General features: G+C 37.9%; 2 protein-coding genes and 2 long non-coding RNA genes across 5 annotated transcripts; 2 read left to right on the top strand and 2 right to left on the bottom strand.

The window, feature by feature from the left end:
* Window positions 1-244: 244 nt before the first annotated feature.
* On the bottom strand, window positions 245-5,595 carry LOC139769008 (eukaryotic translation initiation factor 2-alpha kinase). The gene is made up of 13 exons (XM_071699737.1): window positions 5,263-5,595; window positions 4,662-4,788; window positions 4,366-4,540; window positions 4,091-4,247; window positions 3,849-4,014; window positions 3,522-3,771; window positions 3,305-3,427; window positions 3,022-3,178; window positions 2,845-2,950; window positions 2,512-2,720; window positions 1,430-2,180; window positions 1,005-1,352; window positions 245-898 (listed from the first exon to the last, which is right to left on the bottom strand). Exons 1-13 carry the CDS (start codon window positions 5,382-5,384, stop codon window positions 692-694), a joined length of 2,898 nt encoding a protein of 965 aa, XP_071555838.1. The 5' UTR covers window positions 5,385-5,595; the 3' UTR covers window positions 245-691.
* A 1,902-nt stretch (window positions 5,596-7,497) lies between these two features.
* On the top strand, window positions 7,498-9,955 carry Mlc-c (Myosin light chain cytoplasmic). 2 transcript variants are annotated; one of them, XM_071699762.1, is made up of 4 exons: window positions 7,498-7,882; window positions 8,012-8,039; window positions 8,798-9,103; window positions 9,180-9,955. In XM_071699762.1, the coding sequence occupies exons 1-4, from the start codon at window positions 7,880-7,882 to the stop codon at window positions 9,284-9,286; spliced, it is 444 nt and encodes a 147-aa protein (XP_071555863.1). In that variant the 5' UTR covers window positions 7,498-7,879; the 3' UTR covers window positions 9,287-9,955. The 2 variants fall into 2 exon arrangements, with proteins under 2 accessions (XP_071555863.1, XP_071555872.1); XM_071699771.1 differs by lacking the exons at window positions 7,498-7,882; window positions 8,012-8,039 and adding an exon at window positions 8,060-8,582.
* LOC139769040 (uncharacterized) lies at window positions 9,756-11,803 on the bottom strand. The gene is made up of 2 exons (XR_011717476.1): window positions 11,683-11,803; window positions 9,756-11,502 (listed from the first exon to the last, which is right to left on the bottom strand). It is a non-coding gene; the product is annotated as an uncharacterized lncRNA (long non-coding RNA).
* Window positions 10,921-17,826, top strand: LOC139769034 (uncharacterized). Its single transcript, XR_011717474.1, has 4 exons — window positions 10,921-11,192; window positions 16,990-17,192; window positions 17,335-17,584; window positions 17,684-17,826. It is a non-coding gene; the product is annotated as an uncharacterized lncRNA (long non-coding RNA).
* Window positions 17,827-19,560: the final 1,734 nt, after the last annotated feature.

The following is a 19,560-nucleotide window of genomic DNA, read 5'->3' as shown; positions in this document are numbered from 1 at the left end:
CTTATAATTATAGTACTTGGATATATTTATATTTCGAGTTATAAAAATTTTTAAATAAAAAATCCAATATTTGGATTGAGATTTTATAATCTACAGATATATTTTAGTTAATCAGGCAGAACAATAGATTTAACTGCTATCAGATTTTGCAAGAGATAAGGACAGATATAAAGAAAGAGATAAAGGAAGATGATCATGATAGATATAAAAGGTTTTACAATCTAAAGAAATCACGGCAACCAAATCCTTGTGATAATCTTGTATTTAAAAAATAATGTTTACACATTTTTTATTACAGCCTCGTAAAGAGTAAATTTACATAATCATTAACAAAATAGTGATTGCATATTGTATATGTTTATAATAAATAGTTTTTTAAGATAATGGAGATGATTCTATGTTCGTAAGGATGATATAATGATCACAATTGTATTTGCTATTAAAATAAAAGTTATTTCTTAAAAAACAATTTTGACGAAAAGTTCCAGTAGCATTCTTATCTAAATTGTTGTATCAAATATTATATACAATTGTTGTATAAAAGTTCTATGACATGTACATGATGGCAAATTAATAGAAGAATAATTAAGTGATAAACTTAAGGAATTATAAGAGGAAAATAAACTCTTTACTTAATAAGTAATGATAGAATGTCAAAAATATTTGATATAAAATAAGATGAACACTTGATTTATTTCTCTGGCAATTCATTGCTACTGTTACTGCCAGTCACAGAGGAATGTCTAGTCAGTTGCGGCAGTTCATAATGCCACTTTGAATCTGGATCTATATTTAAACTAACTTTTTCATAATTCTGCAAAGGAGGTTTTGCTTTAATACCTAAAGTTGTAGGTCGCTTAATGGGATCCTCATCCAACATCATTTTGAGCAAATTGTACTGCAACAGAGATATTTATTATCTAACAATAATTCTAATTAATGTATTATATACAAAATGTAATACACGGGATAATAGAATTGATATATTCTATTAATTTTTTTACCTCAGCAGGATAGTTCTCCGCAAAATCTTTCGGAAAAATGGACTTTTTTAGATTCGATAGCGCCACTATTCTCTCCATGTCAGTAAAAAATGGTGTAAGAAGCTCAAAAAAGATTATTCCCAAGGAGTAAATATCCACTTTATAGTTGTAAATTTTACCGTTTATCTGTTCAGGTGACATATATAAGTGTGTGCCAACACATGCAGTATGCACATTGTTTTTTAAAGAAACAGTCTCATTTTCAGCCGCAGGTGTATGAGCCCTATCGTAACCCTCAGTCATCGCGGTCACGAGACCAAAATCGCCGATCTTTATCTTATCGTCATAAGCGAAAAATATATTTGATGGCTAGAAACAAATTTTTTTTATTACAAAGTAAAAAATAAAATAGATTTTTGTTATCTATATTCTAAGACAGGCATTACCTTTAAATCTCGATGAATTAATCCCTGCAAATGCACATACTCCACAGCATCCACTATTTGTTGAAAAATATTTAGTACCCGAGAAAAATCTCTTGACGTATGCTGCTTTAGCCACTCTCTCAGACTGAGTCTTTGGCACAGCTGCATTTGTATGTATAGGAACATTTTCGCCGACTTCTGGGTGTTCGGCATCTTATTTAAGTCTAAGAAAAACGATTTTTGGCGTTTGCGTCCTGTTGCCGCCGCAGTATCTTTTGCCGTTTCTTTCGCCGCGGTATTATTATCAGTTTCTTCAAACACGATACTTTCGGAATGATCGGTTTCATTAACATTAGGCAACTCCTTTTCAGTTATACTACTCGAAGAGGACAAGTCTGAAGTATCGGTACTGCAATTGTTAATGCAAAACGAGTTGTCATCCTGCCTTTCGTTTGATCTTTCAAACGTAATGTATGAATCATCGTTCGCGTCCATGTTATTGAATTCTAAATCTTCATTGGCACTTTCTACAGAGGACTGATCGGTTTGTGAAACATCAATGTATACAGAATTAGGCTTTGTCTCGGTCTGAGTTGTTTCCGAAAGAAAGTCAGTTGAACATTTTAATTTATCAATCCAGTGTTGATCGTGCTCTTCTTGCCATCCACTAGGAGGACACTCCAACCAAGCGTGAAAGTACCTCACAATATTGTGATGATCCAGTTTAGCTAATGCTTTTACCTCTCTCAGTACGCGCTCTCTTGAATCTTGGCTGCAATAGTATTTCTTTATAAAATTCTTATCCAGTTAAAATCCTATTGTTATGATTGTACTTTAAGTAAGTGCGAGTGCAACTAGATACTAATTGATTATTCTGTAAATTTAGGAGAGCCTTAACAGATTATATTATTACAAAAATCATACATTTAGTATGATTTTTGTAATAATATAGTTTGTTGTTTGTATCAATAGAATAAAAGAACAAAAAATCATTTTTTTTAATGTTAGCATTTAGAAAAAAATAAGTACTGTTTACTATTTAAATTTTACTTAAGAATGTACTGTATACAGCCAAAAAGAAAAGAAAATAATTGAGTACTGACCTATTTGACAAGGCAATTCTTTTAATAGCATAATTACAATCATCGATTTTGTTTCTGGCTTCAAAAACCACACCATAGCCTCCTTTACCCAAACAATCAACTGGTTCAAAATCCGTTAAGTAATGCGACTTAAAGTTATTCACATTTTCACTATCATCATTAGTGCTATCACTTCTTTTGGTTTCTATTTGTCTTTCAACTATCAAAGGCTGAAACATAGTACTCATTTAATTTAAAATAAAATATAAAAAGAAAAAGATAGGTATCGAAATAACAAAATAAGAAGGTAAAAAGAAGAATATAAATGATTATACGGTTTATTGATTTATTTACCGGAAGTAAGACATCTGTAGTAGTTGTCCTTGCTTTTAATAAACGTCGTGTTGACATAAAATTCAATAGAAGGGCAGTTGTAAACACAAATATTAAAATTTCTCTCCTGGTAACAAAACAAAATTAAACTTAATAAATAATATATTTTATAAATGATTAGAACTTAAAGAAACTTACCACCAATGCCAAAGTGGCTGTGTAATTTGAGCATTATCTTCCCTTTGAGTATAATTTAGCATAGATTTTTCCGTGATGTATAAAGTATCAGAATTGCTACGATTACATTGCTGATCGTTAGTTAATTGATCGTTTAAATATAAGTAAAATCCATTACCTGTGGACGTATGAATTCATAATCATAAATTTGTCCATATCTATTATTCTTTATTCATAATCATATTCTATTTTCATAATCATATTAGCAATTTTAAAGATATTGGCATGTTTAAGTATTACATACCATTAATATATTCTGAATTGTATAATACAGACAATGCTATTGCATTCTGTGCTTCATTTGCTTCAATAATGGAAACTTCATCATTGTTATTATTATCTGCCAAAGTATCTGTAACGGCAGTTACTGAAATTTTAAAAGTATTAATAATAAATCTCAATTTTGCAAATATAGAGTCTAATATAATATGAGATGTCTGAGAAAGTTCAATTGAGCTTACTAGCTGCTGGATATGGCTGCCATGGATATTTTATGTGTTGAACATAGATCGAATTTTTGTTATTGTGATTTTCCTGCACATATAATTGTCTCTCATGCATGCCTAAATATAAGCCTGGTGCAACTGCAGAATTTTCCGATCCCCAGGCCCACTGCTTACTGTCAAATAAGTTAATTTTTTCCAAAGCTCCTGGAGTTATAGAAATTTTGGATGCGTCCTCGCGCCATATTGTAACAATTGGAGAATCAAACTAAAAAAAAAAATATTTTTATCACATTAAAAATTTTGCATATTAAAAATTATAGTTACACTTGTATATTATTATACCTTGCATGTCCATAACTTAACGGTAGGATTGTTTTTATTGATAGCCCAAATCAAACCTTCTGGAATAATCACTTTGATTTCCATATCTGAAGCAATAACTTCATTGGGACAAAAAACATCAGGAGGTACTATTTCTAAATCATATTGTCCAACGCTGAAGTTCCATCTTCAAACAATGATATTATTTGGCACATATCTTATTTTTTAATTGAAAATAGGATTGTGAAATGTATTTAGTTTACCTTTCATTACCTGTACGAGCTTCTACAGCTCGCACAGTTTGCTGAAAACGTTGAATAACAAGTACATCCTGTTCCACGTAATCTTGACGATCTGTGTTGTTCTTGCATCCAGAAACGTTACATTGGTACAAAATTTCTCCTGTATTGGGTGACACGCCTATTTTACAGAGGAAATATTATTGTATATATATATATATATATATATATATATATTCATTATAGAAAACCTATTTAATAAAAATAAATTTAAATAGTAAAAAAATAGTAAATCTTACCATAAGAATATAGTTCTTTACCACCAGAGAAGACTAAATCATTGGAGTAGCGAAACGATGAATGCAATAACTGATCTGCTGATACCGGCACCGTTTCTAAATTTTCTCCATCAAATTTATACAAACCACCGTTCAAAGATGGGATCAAACGTACCCATTGTCCATTATTGTTAAGCTGTAAATTAATACTTTATATTCAGGTATGTTTTGCCTCAAAAGGTAATACATTATTTAAGTGGTAAGCTGTCCGTTCAATATCCAATATTGAAAGATTATTCTTGTAGAAACTTCCTTACTTCTCTGCGATGAATACTGGATGACAACATCGGTCCATTGTTAAAATCTGAAGTCCATTGTATCTTGCCATGGTTGTTAGCATCCAGGGCTGATATCTTCCCATCCAATGTATTGACAAACACCAAACTGGCGAAACAACATACATGTTTTAATAAACACAAAAGTCAGATACATCAAATCCCTAACATATAATTAATATTTTACTGTTCAATTATAACTTTTAAGTCGTATATTGATCATCTCATTGTTTGTCAATTGTATCCAATTGTATCCTCCAAGCCTAGAAATTTCTAGAGACTTTATAGCCTTCAAAAGTGCGTGTTCTCATAATGTATTTTACTTGTTTACTCTAACATGTTGGAAGTTTTTAAAATTCTCTCGAAGATAGGCTTCGACGATAGAAGATTAACAGGTATTTAATCAAATTTTCGTTCAATTTATCTTCAAGTCTTGTGGTTATATACAAAATCATGCGGGACCTTTCATACAGAAGAGCAATAAGAATCATCGACACAAAGAAACGTGGGGAGTAAATTTTCGTTGCAGATATCACTCGGATTTGCACAGCAAAGGAAAGGTCCGTCGATCGGAGTTAATCACCTGCGTTCATTCTTCAATTGTTTGCCGCACAAGTTTAACGTATCTTCAGCGGAGACAAGAAAGCACGCGAGCGTGATCAGCACTGTGCAACAGAGACATATTTGTTGGCATAAACGGGACATCTTCTTATCTGCGAGGCTGATCGACGTTCGCACGTAGCATTCTGCTCTGTATCGCGTTTTATCGCGATGTTAGATTACCGTAGGTGACTGACAAAACGCTCGTAATGTTTACATGGGATATCGACCGACACGTTTGACCGATACATCGGATCGGACTAACTGACTCAACTGACTGCCTGCAGTGCCTGCTGACACGGTGACGATGTTTGAAGCTGTGCGCACACTAACTAGGTGCTTTTGGTCATCATTCACGTACATATAACCTGGTTGCACCTGGAAGTTGGGAGAAAAAAAACGCCGCTCATAGAAAATAAAATAATATATATATTATTATTACAAAAACCATTTCAGATGTACGTACATTGTAATAATTATGTTAAAATATAAAATTGATCACATTCAATCTGTACAAGATTTATAATCTAAAACTCATGCCTAATAATATTTACACTTAACGAATTATTTAATATATATGTTTCATATATACTAACATAAATGTGACAGCATAAAAAAATTAATTTTTATTTTATTCTAGGCAAGATGATTATTCGTAATAAAGTCTTTACAGTGATTTAAAAGTTTATTGGCGTCAAAAAGTTAAACCGATTATCAATTTAAACATATTGATTTTACTCTATACCAACGAAAAATTACAAAAACTGTTTCAAACCAATAATAATCGGGCAGTTTGAGTGGAAAAAGTATAAAAATTTACACAAAAATAGTATTAAGCTACAAAGATCTAGCTCGACGGAAGATATATTTCTATTTACTTATGAGAATCACTTATCGGTCAAGGTTTCACTTATTAATTAAATGTTCGTTCCAAGAAGCGCCCTGCGTCGCGCCTCTGCATACGAGTCTGTTGAGGACGACCACGTGGTCGGTGACACGCTCGCGCAGGCGCATAGAAAATTCCGCCGAAAAAACATTTGTCCCGGTCCCGCCACTTTTTTTCTACTTGACATAACCGCCACCGAATGACGATGGTGACACGTAATGCAAAGGTGAAGGCTGCAACGCGGCAGCCAATCACCGTGGTCTTTCGATCACCTGATTTTTTTCCTATTGGCGCGAGTTCACAAGCGTGAACTCCACTACTCTCAAATGCATTGTATAATATGTATGTGACACACAGTGTCATAAATTGCCTTCCCCCCTCCCCCAGGGGGTTGATTGTGTATCATCTTGAAATGAAATTACAACAAATAAACAGATTCACGACAAATGAAATCGTATAAAGTAAATACTCTAATAAATTTCCTCACTTTTATAATTTTCACCTTGTTTTAAGATACACAACCGACTTCCTGAAAATAGCCGCGTTTGAGTCAAATAATAAATATCTATTATATTTGAATGCGTCGTTACGCAGGGACGTGTGTATCTAAATTTGACATCTTCAAGTGTTACATATAAATAACAACAGTTATATAATAAAAATACAAATAACACAGTTTATATAATATTAAATTAAGAAAATAATTTTAGATTTTTTTGGAACAAGGGCCATCGCGGCGCATAAATACCTAAATAATGCGGTACTTGCGGTAGATTCGAATCGGAAGTGTCTAACTTTAAGAGCACGACAACGGTTCAGAACCTGTCCCAGAAGGTTCTGAATACTTTCGCTGCAACTCCTGCGCTTCAAACGTAACAAATATATGTTTAAATTCTGAAAGAATAAAAAGAAATGGAACAAAACGTAGGAAATGCAATTTGTCGTATGTTCTTTTCAGCTGCACTTGTACACTTTTTTTCTAATTCATCTCTTTCTATATTTTCTCCTATCCGTAATTATAGAATTTTGTTCTTTCTATTCCTATTTCCACTTTTTTTTTTTAATTATACAATAAAATCTATTGTATATACGCGCAACTTTTCAAACTACTAATTAAACATAAAATTAAATTAATTACTCTCCTCGTTCGAAATTTTATTCGATGTATCGAAAACTCGTTTCATTTGAAATCGAATTCAAGTCCGATCGCAAATGAAAGAGATGAACGTGATTCGCTGTTCCACCGCCAGGTGTCACGCCCACGCCAACGATGCCGACGAGCACGATCGATGGATGGCGCCACAATGAGAATTTCGCAGTCGCCTGCGCGAACGTGAAGCGCGAGAGATCGAGCGAAAATCGCAAGCGTCAGGCTCTGTCAATCTGTCAAAGCGATGTCGGAGGTTCTGTAACGCTCGCACGATCGCGCGGCGATTGCACGAAGCACGGGCAAGGAGATCCGCGAGATTCGGGGTCGACCTGGGGAAAAAAAAAAACAAAGGAAAAAGGGGGGACTCGCGATCGTGACTCACTTCCGCCTACGTCTACGTCACCGTTGTTGGCGAAAACGAGGTGGTGCGTTCCGATCCCGATCCTCGCTGCGCGACCGAAAAGCCTGTGTGACTCGCCGGGCACCGCCTGGATCCGTGCGTGACGTCGCCGCCCGTCATTCCCCGTCGCCGCCGTGCCCGTTCCCGGAAAGGAGCATCCGACGATGGTGAGTATCCGCGGGGAGTCCGTTTTTTTTTTTTTTTGCGCGCGCGATGCAGAAGCGTGTGTTGTCGAGTCGGGCTGGCGTACGACGAGCATGCGTCTAAACGAGTCCGCTACGTGCGTATGTTCGCAGGCGTCTTACTCCGAGGATCAGCTGGCCGGTAAGTGGAGGGCGACAGGCGACTGTGTAACGGCGGCGGGACCGAGAGAGGCTCGCGATTGCGAACGAACGAACGAACGAGCGAGTGAGGGAGCGAGGCGGCCTGATGGTCCACGTCGCGCCGCGCCGCGCTCTTCTCCCCGGGCTTTTAATTCAGGTCAAGAGTATCCTCGCCTTTTTAGACGCACCCCCGGCCCCGACGCGCGCGCGCACTTATCGAGGACTGCCTTTTATGGTTCGGTATTTGAAAGCAAGCCACAGCCGCTGCCCCCGGGCGTTTGTGGAGAATTTAATCGCGTTCTCGTCTTCCCCGGCGAGACTTACCGATTATTCTTGTTTTACTCTCTCGCGAATCATGTGCATTGTTGACGTAAGGCGCGCTTAGGAATTGACGGATTTAAGACGTTCCCGGTGTTCTGGCGTTGTTCGTGTTGTTACAGCAGAGCCGCTAAGCGATAGTCTCGTTTCTCTCCACACAAAAGTGCCAAGATGTACGGCTATAGCTATCAGGAGCTGGCTAATAGAATGATGTCATCTATGGATGGTAAACAGTCCTATGGGTTGGGTGGCGCCCTGCAGTAGATAATTTAATTATAACGTATTTTCTAAGGAAGAATTACAAACTCTTTGTTCTACTTATATTTTTCTTTAAACTTACGGCGTTCATAATTTGTTCTCTCTCTGTCCTTGAGTCTATTTTTATGTGTAAGACACGAATCAAGCGCTTGAAAGTGATTTAAAGCAAGTGTACTGCTGTAGAATTCCAGGAGGCGTTTCAGTTGTTTGACAGCCGCGGGGACGGCAAGATCCACGTGTCCCAAATCGGTGACGCGTTACGCGCCCTCGGTCAAAATCCTACCGAGTCGGACGTGAAGAAGTTCACTCATCAGCATAAACCGGACGAGCGTATCAGCTTCGAGGTATTTTTGCCAATCTACCAGGCGATCAGCAAGTCCCGTACCTCCGACACGGCGGATGACTTTATCGAGGGCCTACGTCACTTCGACAAGGATGGAAACGGTTTCATATCTTCCGCGGAGTTGCGACACCTTCTGACGACGCTCGGTAAACATTATAAACGTTTCAATTTCCTGGAGAGAATGTGCGTTGCGCAGAATTTTCATCGTGCGTACCATTACAGGCGAGAAGCTCAGCGACGAGGAAGTGGAAACGTTACTGGCGGGTCACGAAGATTCACAGGGTAATATCAACTACGAAGATTTTGTCCGCCAGGTTATGTGCGGCTAAATCCAGCTACTTAATCGCACATAAGAGAGTGTTTATCGTTTACTTTGCCATTTATCCATCGAATCTGTTGAAGCGTTTTATTTTTGAAGTATCATATCATAGCATATGTACCTATATGGCGATTTATCTCGAGGGAACCCCTAATGTGAACACTATTTTATTACGTACCATGGGAAGAAGGTTAGTCCCTTTTATATAAGAGTCTAAATTAGTTAAACAATGGTAGGTAAAGAACAATCTAGCGCATTGTGCCTTGACGTATACTCCGATTTACGAGCATTTAGTGATATCGATAGTAGGACATATGCCTATTGTGCGATCATTCAGCGAGACATTCTGAATTCCGCGGACATTCCAAATTCTTGTAAGATAGACTTTGAGAAACCGACGCCCGGCCTTTGAGGGCGAGGGCCGAGCATTTCGATTTACGCCAATACACTTAATGGGCCACGTACTTTTCTCCCTCTCCCATCGAGTTCAATACATCTTCTGTGTAGTTAAAAAATGTATGTTCGGGAATCTTCCACATCTACTGTTACATGCCCTAGAAAAAGTGCGCGGAGAGTATCCACTTTATTTATTTAAGCATGAGCGTATTTATGTCTCCGAAATGCGCAAGAAAAGATTATTGTACATTGCGATGAATAAAAAGAAAAATTGCTCGAAGAATTCGTTGTGAAACTTCAACAGTGTCTTTTGTAAGTAAAGCAGGAGCACAGTTCGTACAGTTGTGATCGTCGGACGTAATCGTGTTATCAGCTGCAAGAGATTCTAGGTTTTCTATCATAGACTACGTCACAACGGCTTATAATCTAGTTTAATAATCATTTAAATATGAATCTACTTGGATACTCTGAACATCTGAATCAATCTTTGCTGTACAATATACATCTGTACCTTAGAAGTAAAGGATCTCTAGTATTAATTCAGAGAAAATGAAGTTTAAAGTTTTAAATAGGAAAATAATACATTTTTTTTTATATAAAATAAAAATAGCAACTTGGTTTATTAAATTTTTAATAGTAATTTAATTCGCATATTTTATAGTAGGTACGACTGCCAATAACATGCTGTGCCTGGTTTAAAAATTAAACACTATAAAAATTTTCAATACTTTTTCTAAACATTGTATCTAAGGAACTAATAATAATAGACATAAGATGCTTTACCATTATACAATTTAAGCTCCTGTTATATTGAAAAATGTGCCAACTCCATTTTGACAAAAACTGGAAATACGATTCTTTACCCCTAAGGTATATACATATATCTAAAAGTTGTAGTTTAAGTACCAAAAACAATTCATCTAAAATGATCATTGTGATCAAAAGAAGAAAATTTTGGAGTCAAATAGCATGCGGTAGTTATTAAACCGGTTGTAAATCGCTGTGTAAACATAGTCATAGATGCCTCAGCTTGCTCAGTTTAGGTGAGTACTACGAAATAGACGTCGATTTGATGATCAAGTCCAGGTCAAAGTTGATTTTCGAACTTTCCGCGGTTCTGGGTTCGAAGTATAGCGCATGCGCTTGCACGTGGGAGTTTATCGCGCGTTTTGATTCGCAGGCCAGGTGGCCCCGGTGGTCACGTGGCCCAGATAGCCAGCGCTCTGTACGCCATGAAGTCGACCGCGACTCCCACCACTTCCAGCAGTGTCGCTTCGGATATTGTCGAGCGAGGGTCGCTGAGGTCTTTTGTGCACTCTGGGTGTGTTATCGAAAGCCGCCGCAATCAGTTCCCGTCGTCGCCGATCGCTACTCCAGCGAACATTTCGTGTTGGAGCAGTGCACTTAAAGCCGCCAAAATTTTACGAAGAAAGAAGTATGAGTATTAACTCCAGTCTGTCGTTAAGTAATAGTGAAAGTAGTAAAAAGCCGACAATGCCGAGTTTAATTTCCAGTAATTGGTGAGTATAAGCGGAGTACACGTAACTGCGCCATTTTTGCCCTCGCCTTCCCTGCGAGTCGCCATTTTGCACGTCGCGTCCTCCGATCCCGTGTTTTTCTTTTCCTCTCTTTTTTTTTAAACCCTCCGTTTTTCCGTCGGTCCCTTTTTTCCCTCGCCTCTCGCCTCCCGTTCGTGAACCGTCCGCGATCCTGTGTCACGTAACCATTGTCGTTGTTGCGTTCTATTCGCCAGGCGGATCGAAATACGAGACTGCTTTATCGCGCCAGGGGCACGTATTGTCGGCCATACGATCGGTCGTCATCGAATCGCTGGAAAGAATGCGACCGGATGAGACACTCGAGTCAACGGGAACCTGTCGCGTAGAGACGTTCTCCGGAGAATCGGTATCTCCACGCGAGCGTACAGCGCGAGGTCGATTCCGTCAATTCCGTCGCGGCCACGTGACGGACCCGTTAAAAATCCGTTCCGCGTATTACGGTATTACCTACTTGTTAGCGGGATTGGTGACGTTGCCTCCATCAGCTGTTCCGTTAGGCCTTAGGCAATCGGCCTGGGGCCGTGAGTTTTTAAACGGATCCTTTTTCAAACCGGACACACGTTGTGCCTGACGGATAAATATTTGCGATCGCGCTCAGAGGAGAACGACAGGGTTATCGATGTCACGTGATGTCAATATTATAAAGGATGACTTGTCGGTTTGCGATAGTCGCAAATACAAAACTCTTGGAATATAATAATAATGGAAATATGTTTGTTGTTTTTTAGCTGAACTTCTCGCACCGCTCGGCTTTCCTCTTTTTTTTCTCTCCCCGCGTTGGAGTAAACGGTGCGAGAAGTTCAGCTAAAAAAGGAACAGACCTATGGGTTCTCGAAATTAGACGACCGTTCACGTCATACTCCGCCTCGCGACCTTCAACTCTCCGACCGACCTCGTACAAAACCAGGACATACGTAGGAGAAGGATCCGGGATTGAATCCGGGACTCTGGGATTACACAGACAAAAAGAAATGCCAAATAATTTATATACTCGTATATAAGCAACAATCTATGTTATATTAATTTCAATTTTTTATTTTAACTTTTTTTTCTTATATGAACTATATAAAACTTCGTCTAACTATATAAATGACTTCGTTAAAACACGTATTTTTTTTCGTTTAACGCAATATAATCTCATTTCAAGATTATAGATTGTTGCGTATGTACGAATATGTAAGTGTTGATTTGACACTCCTTTTGTTCTGTGTAAGGACGGTGTTCATGGTCCGATCTCGTATCTAAGATCTTATTAGGTACGATAGATCGCTATACGATCATCTCATTGGCTGGAATCTTAAGATTGTTTAAGATTAGATTTAACGACGATCTTAAATTCGACTTTAAGATCGGAGTATGAATACCGATCTCTGAGTCGACCACTCTCGTGAGGAAACCAGGCGTTGTCTACGATATCTTTTATTGATCCAGGATATCAATTTGAGATATCAGATTTTTAGAAATAATGTGTTCACCTCTCGAAAATGCTTATCTAAATGAAAGCGCTTGCGACACGCAGTGTTCAGTCGCCTAACTCACAGCCAGAGAACTTTCTACATTTCGAATGCGTGGGACGACCTGGCGGATAGCTCCTGATTAAATCTAAACGTGAAAACGGCCGGTCGTAACCGGCCAGAAACGTAGGAGCTCTTCCCCGCCCTGAGGACGTTCCTCGCGATTAATTTTACGTGATCTCGTTTCTATCTTCGATGTCGGACGGCATTTAATCAGCCCCGGAATCACGTAGCCAAGTTTTCTGTGCGAGATACGCATCTTCTGAAGTGTTGAAATTCGTAAACAAAGATTACGCTTACTTCGCACCGTCGCCTTACTTATCTAATCAACTGTCCAATTAGCTACCTAATCAGCTATCTAAGGCTCTTTTTTTTTTTTTTAAGAGAAATGAATGAATATGTCGATGCAAAACACATGATCTGCACGTGTTTAAATTTGCAGCCTCATTATTTACGATCTCCGCAACACGGTTTCGCGGTTAACGAATGGTACGCTGTATATATTAATATAATAATTCGACTGTAAACTGGGAATGCTTTTAGACCATACATACTTGTCACCATCTGTCCTTTTTTACAGCAGGACTCGCATATGAGCTCTGTCGCAATAATTAGCAACAACAATCAGGCGTGACGTAACGATTTTTTCGAGCGCTCTGCGTGGAGAAACAGATGTACGCGCGTTCGCAGTTGCATCCGGGCCTGAATTTTTTTCAGCTGCTCCATTCGTGCTTCCAACGAGAGCGAGCGTTCCGTACGTGGAACAGAGAGCGATTACACGATTATTTCCGTATAAAGTGCAGGAGGTACCTTGAAAATTTCGAAAGGAAACTGTAAGACTGTCCACACAATCGTTGTAAAAAAAAGAAATCGTTTCGAATTATTTTGAGATAAGAGAAATCTGTTATCGTTAAGGAAAATGAACGAGGTTGGTCAATATCTGTGATTCACTCTCTTAGCAGTTTACGATCGTGTTCACTTTGCGTGAAACGGGCAATGCGCCGTTAGAGCAGCGACATTGGCTTTGTGCTTTCTTTTACAGCGTCAGGTTGCCTCGTGCCTCCGAGCCAATCGATATGCGACCAGCAATGCCGCTTTATCTCACGGTTACATCTTTCGCGAACGAAACGTGATTTCTGCCAGCTGGGAGAGCGGTGGAAATTTATTGACGATTGTCCTAAATCCAGCGATAGCGATTGAAACGAATAAAGAGAGGAACTCGCGGGATCATTTTGCTCGATCATATTTCTCGAAGGCGATAATAACGCGTACGTGACTCTCGCTATGAAATTATAAACCCGTCGTATCGCGGTGATATTGCGGACAATGGATAAAAATCTGTCTCGTAGCCTTCTATTTTTTGCCGTGAACGAATTACTATATATATCTTGCATCGTGTGCAGTTTGTGCATTCGTGATCCTTATAATTTCGATAATTTTCAAAGAAATAAATTATTTAATTTTAATTTTTCGAAATAAAAATAAGACGAATGAGTGAAGTAAATAAGTCGAGAAATATTCGGCCATATTATTCTTATTTATTTTTTCGCTCTCTTATTGATATACATTATTAAAAGCAATTGAAAATTTTGAGGATTCTTTCGTGATATTATTCGTCACATTTTGCGTTTTTAAGATCCCTAATCGTATACAAAGTACTGTGACCTATTTTTAGCTGCATTATCAACCGTTCTGTGTGATAAGATAAATATTTACTTACCGATAATTGAACATTATCTTACTCACTCGTAATTAAAGGACGAGTCATTTCTCGTTTGTGCAATAATATGTATGTATCGAGCAATGTGAACTTTGAAATATTCGCATCTACATTCTTGTTTTTTTTTTTTTGCGTTTGGTGATTACTTTCGACGTTAACTTTAGTGACTAATTCTCGGACGAGTCCTCAATTCCAAGTCCATTTTTTGAAGTTAATCAGCTTGAAGCAATGTGTCAATAAACACGAATGCAAGCATTTTCAGGTGACGTCGTAAGGTTTCTTCGCTCGTTCGACGTTATCCACTTTAAGACGAGTCGCTACGCTAAACGGCTGATTGCGAGTGGGTAATATCATCGCGTCGAAAACACTTTGTCCCCGTGGAAGAATACAATTGGATGACATGCAAGAGGCCTGTACATCTCTCTAATTAAATTTGCCAATCGGTTCCGAGAAGCTTCCAGAACGGTTAATAAAACGCGAAGCGGAGACACGTGCTGGAACGCGCAAGGTCGTTGCTGCGCGGAGTGTCGCGGAGCACGAAGGCGAATTATTCTAGAATTATTCTGGTCTCACAATCAGTTGTCTTTCTTTCTGCGGCGAGCTCCTTCTTTCTGCGAAATACAAACGTATATATATCTCCCTTTTGCCAATTAGATATCGAAGAAACCGAACCAAGCATGCGCGGTCTCTTATTACATTCTGACATATAGCAACGAATGATGCGTATTATCGCGCTATATGAAACGTTTAAACGTAAATAGATAACCTATTGTCACGTTCTGCGTATCGATAACATTTGAACTTGGAATCCGCTTCTAATCATATCCCCGATTTCCGTTAAAGACTCATCCAGTATATGTTCGATACTAATTTTATAATCGAAGGCTCTATGAAATTTATCGTTGCGTCATTTTTAGATCGGAGTTCATGCAGGATATCGTAGAACACACTCGATTCTCGTTGTTTAGAATTCTACAGCCAATTATATAACGCGGATAAATACGTAATGAAATCCCCGTTCGTTAGTTAAATGTGCGTGCTATATTGATGTTAATTGACAATGAGATTGATTGTCAATAAGAACGTAATCAGTCATCAATATAGATCTTCATAATCGCAGTTTGAACCATAATCTCGCATGATATTACGCGATTAAAATCAGTATTTCAAATACTAAGCAAGAAAAATATTTTAAATATTGATAGCGTTTCGAAATATTATCTCTTTCCCTCCGTTCTGATAATTTATCACGAATTATCGTTATTCAAAGTATAAGATATGATATTGATCACATAAATTATAAATATTCTTACGCCATTGCTCGAGGCGACGTGATAACATGTAACGACTGTGAGATATAAACCCTCATCAGTATTATTACTTTTATATGGATTATTTGCCTTGCTTGTTACTACACGCGCATAAGCGTAGCAGCAAATTATTTATAAATTGCGCGTCAAACAATTTAATCTCATTTACAAAGTGTTGCAGGTACAGATTTACACGCAGGTACATATTTACGCTTTACGTCAGCTCAATATTTCCTAATGTCAAGGCGAGGTAAAATTGTAAAATATTTAGCGCCGAGGAGAGCGTTGTCCGGCCAAATGCGTTGTAAATGTAGAAGCAGACCAACCGGTTATACATATTTCTCTTCGCGAAACATGCGTTATTTGTTTGGCGGGACGCCCGTTTAAATGACGTCGATACGCGGCCGACAATACGCCCGGTAACGCGTATACCTTATAAATCGCATACGTCGGTTGTCTGGTGCGGCAGTCGCTCATTTTCCCTTTAACCGTGGATTCCGCTCTGGTTTTCCCCGAACGGCTTCACCGCGATAGACCGCGGCTCGGACAAAACGTCGTATCATCAGCGAAAACTTCCCCACCGTTCACTATATCTCTCGCTGAAACTTCTCCGCTGAAATGCCAAGGTAGACATATCTTAGCTGTGACTGTTTTTTTTATACGCACATTCTCGAGACAATCTGCCGGAAATGGTTATCAATGATAATTCGGTGATGATGACAGCTACTTGATCGGTTGTGTACTTCGATCACTTGTTATTAATAAACATTTAGTAAGATCAAATGCTGTGATTCGCGGTATATCTCAGCATCGATAAGCCGATTAACCTTGCCCTGGAGGGGAGTTAAATGCATCCTGAACTTACATAAGCGTTCCATCAAGAATCTCAAAATTCTTGGCAGTACCCACTGTGTTTATGCTTCAAATACGTCAGCCTCTCTTTAAAGAAAACAACGCCTTATTTCGAACGTTTATACATTCGCTGAAGAAACAAATATTTACGTATCGATAGTTTAATAATTTATTATCGTCCTTTTTTTTCCCTTTATCGCAATCCTCAATCATGCTTGCACACATCCTTGCACATCAATAAAATAGTCATAAGTAAATAACATTGTTATTTATTAAAAGAATGATAAAGTCTCTTTAAATGTTGATGTATTATCGATATAAGATTTATGATTTGCTTCTAATAATTAAAATGTACATTGCAGTGAAATGTCTAGTAAATGCATGGACGAGAGCCTAGAGGAAGGCTCCAGGCTGCAACAGCACTACTGTATAACGCTGGGCGTGGGGCCTCTGTGGTGGTCCTGATGTGCCCCATGCCGCATTGTCTGTATCCACAGTCAACACAGAGAGCCGCGGCGTGGGGATCAAGCAGAGTCAGCTCTCTGTGAGCTCCCACATTGTGCAAGTACGTATTTTCCACGCTTAAAATGGATCCTCAGAAACCAGAAACGATAACTTACGACCGCGAATACGAAATAATGTGTGCTCTCCCGATAGACTAGAGCCAAATTCTAATTATCCATATTTTCCTTTGTCACGACGTATAGGAGGATGAATTGTTGAAAGCTGTGAGAAGCAACGAACCATTGCGTCTAACGTTCACTCTCCACTTGACCGAGAGTACGTCCGTCGAGTGGGAGACCGTAGCATGGCGCCGCTGTCTATACATTCGCGTACCAAGCTGCCTTCTGCCCGAAGGATCAAAAGAGGGCTTTGTCTCGCTCCTAGAATACGCTGAGGAAACACTGCGCTGCACCAATATCATTGTTTGCCTTCGCAAAGATAGATCAGATCGAGGTACTTGTCGCTTGCCGTTCTTCGGCACGAATGTCGAAGACTTTTGCGTCGAAGACGAGAAAGACTCACCGTCTAAATCGTTCTGTTGTTATGGTCTAGCAATGCTGGTTCGTACCTTCATGTTCTTGGGCTTCACGGTCCTGCCGCCAACTCATGCCTTGGTACCGCCAGGCAGTGACGCTGGCAATCTCTACATGCTCTATGCCATCGAGTAATCGGCAAGCAGTTGTGCCTCTCTCAAATTTAACGCGCAGGTATTGATTCGAGAGAAGAGATACTGAAGTTTCTCAGCTCTGCGATTATTTTTTTATACTACTTGATTACTTAATCAACTCGCTTTTCGTTTGCTAACCACTTTCTCTTCACTTTCTCGTGAGTTTATATGATTTCAGATGCAATTATTTGTATTTTGTTATATTTATTTTCGTTATATCTTATTACAGGTACTACCATAAACCAAGTATAAGGTAAAATTCCGAAAAAGGGACAATTGGAAAATTCTGGAAAACGACATATATATTTTTCTTTTATATTTTAAGTTTTGCTATATAATTTTTCTTATTAGCCACAAATTGGGAGATTTGCAAATTTTGAAGAGAATTTATATCAAATGATTATCGATTATCGAATGCAGAAAAACCTCGGCGTTAAATTGAAGGAGGCTTGATGAAAACAAAATTATAGTCGCGAATATGTAGAACGCGTACATAAAAGGCTTTCGATGGGTATATCGATTCATTCTCTTGAACACAATGTTAATAACTCTTATAAGAGCATATAAGCTGCTGACAAAGCTTCCCACGTGAAAGAATTTGACAGAATCTATAATCGCACTTTAACAACTGAACACGGCGATAAACTGTCAAATTTTAGAGAAAATTTATTATCGATATATCTCAATGTTAATTGTGGCAGATTGGGTATCACTGCATTATTCTTCGTAATATATGTATAAGTACATTTGCTTATTATTTTTAAGTATTATCAATATGTATAATCTAGACTAATATTCGTTACGCGAGTACCATTAAAATTTAATAAGTTTTCGATCGCTTCCGTTTTATCGTTTAAAAATGACATTATTTATGGTTAATTGACTGATATTCTTTATGAAATGTGCAATTATATTCTATAATTTCATGGATAATTCACGATCCTATTTACGAAGTAAAAAGAAATTACGCAAGCATCAAGTAAAAACAGAATAATAAGATTTTGGTGTCCAAACTGACTTTTCGCAGTCTAATTCTTCGTTCGAAAAATGTTTATCTCCGGTAAAATATATGTTCGAATAAATTGAATACTAATTTACTCAGGACAGCGTTTGCTATCGTATGGATGGCATAGCTTTGCAAATTTGACCAAGAATAGTAAGAATAAAAAATATCATGAACATTACGTTACATTGATTACCGGATATGAGAAATGACATTTCACGCATTATTTCCCTCGAAGTACTCAAAATTTGAAGGTACTGAATTATTATAAATCTTATTTATCGTTATATAAGCCCTATACTTATTAACTTTTTTTTTATAGTATATCCTTAGGTGATAGTATGTCTAAGTAATAGTATATCTGGTAATTCCCAATCAGTTAACATTGAAGAGATCTTGCTAATAAATGCGTTCTTTAGTGTTGACTTGATAACAGACAACATGAAAAATAAATAAAAATACAAAAAAATGAAAAATATCAGAAAAGAACAAAAAAATGTTATTAGCTTATTAGGAATATAGATATAAAGATAAGTACAGAACGACGGACTATTGTATGTTAACTTCACGCAAATAATTATCGATTTGCCTCAAGTTTTTAAATTGAATTCCGTGCATTTTAACCCGTCAGTTAGTATTATATATTCGTACCTCTGACCATACACATATGAACACACACATACCCACACACATACAAAGTGAATATGTATGCTACGTTTCTTATTCATACATGAAAACATAATTGCTAAATAAACATTT

This window comes from Temnothorax nylanderi, unplaced genomic scaffold, assembly GCF_030848795.1.
Source record: "Temnothorax nylanderi isolate EJ_2023f unplaced genomic scaffold, tnyl_v1.0 TNYL_tig0002_pilon, whole genome shotgun sequence".
Taxonomy (NCBI): Eukaryota; Metazoa; Arthropoda; class Insecta; order Hymenoptera; family Formicidae; genus Temnothorax; species Temnothorax nylanderi.
Note: the sequence above shows the minus strand (reverse complement) of the source record. Positions and strands in the feature narration are given on the sequence as shown.

What these genes read in the sequence shown, in the direction of transcription:
- Mlc-c (XM_071699771.1), top strand. Translation starts at nt 8,528, where the DNA reads ATGTACGGCTATAGCTATCAGGAGCTGGCTAATAGAATGATGTCATCT. An exon ending in AATGATGTCATCTATGGATG is followed by an intron (nt 8,583 to 8,797) that starts GTAAACAGTCCT and finishes GTACTGCTGTAG; the next exon opens with AATTCCAGGAGGCGTTTCAG. An exon ending in ACACCTTCTGACGACGCTCG is followed by an intron (nt 9,104 to 9,179) that starts GTAAACATTATA and finishes GTACCATTACAG; the next exon opens with GCGAGAAGCTCAGCGACGAG.
- LOC139769008 (XM_071699737.1), bottom strand. Translation starts at nt 5,384, where the DNA reads ATGTCCCGTTTATGCCAACAAATATGTCTCTGTTGCACAGTGCTGATC. An exon ending in GCTCGTACAGGTAATGAAAG is followed by an intron (nt 4,015 to 4,090) that starts GTAAACTAAATA and finishes CATTGTTTGAAG; the next exon opens with ATGGAACTTCAGCGTTGGAC. An exon ending in CTACAGATGTCTTACTTCCG is followed by an intron (nt 2,721 to 2,844) that starts GTAAATAAATCA and finishes ACTATGTTTCAG; the next exon opens with CCTTTGATAGTTGAAAGACA.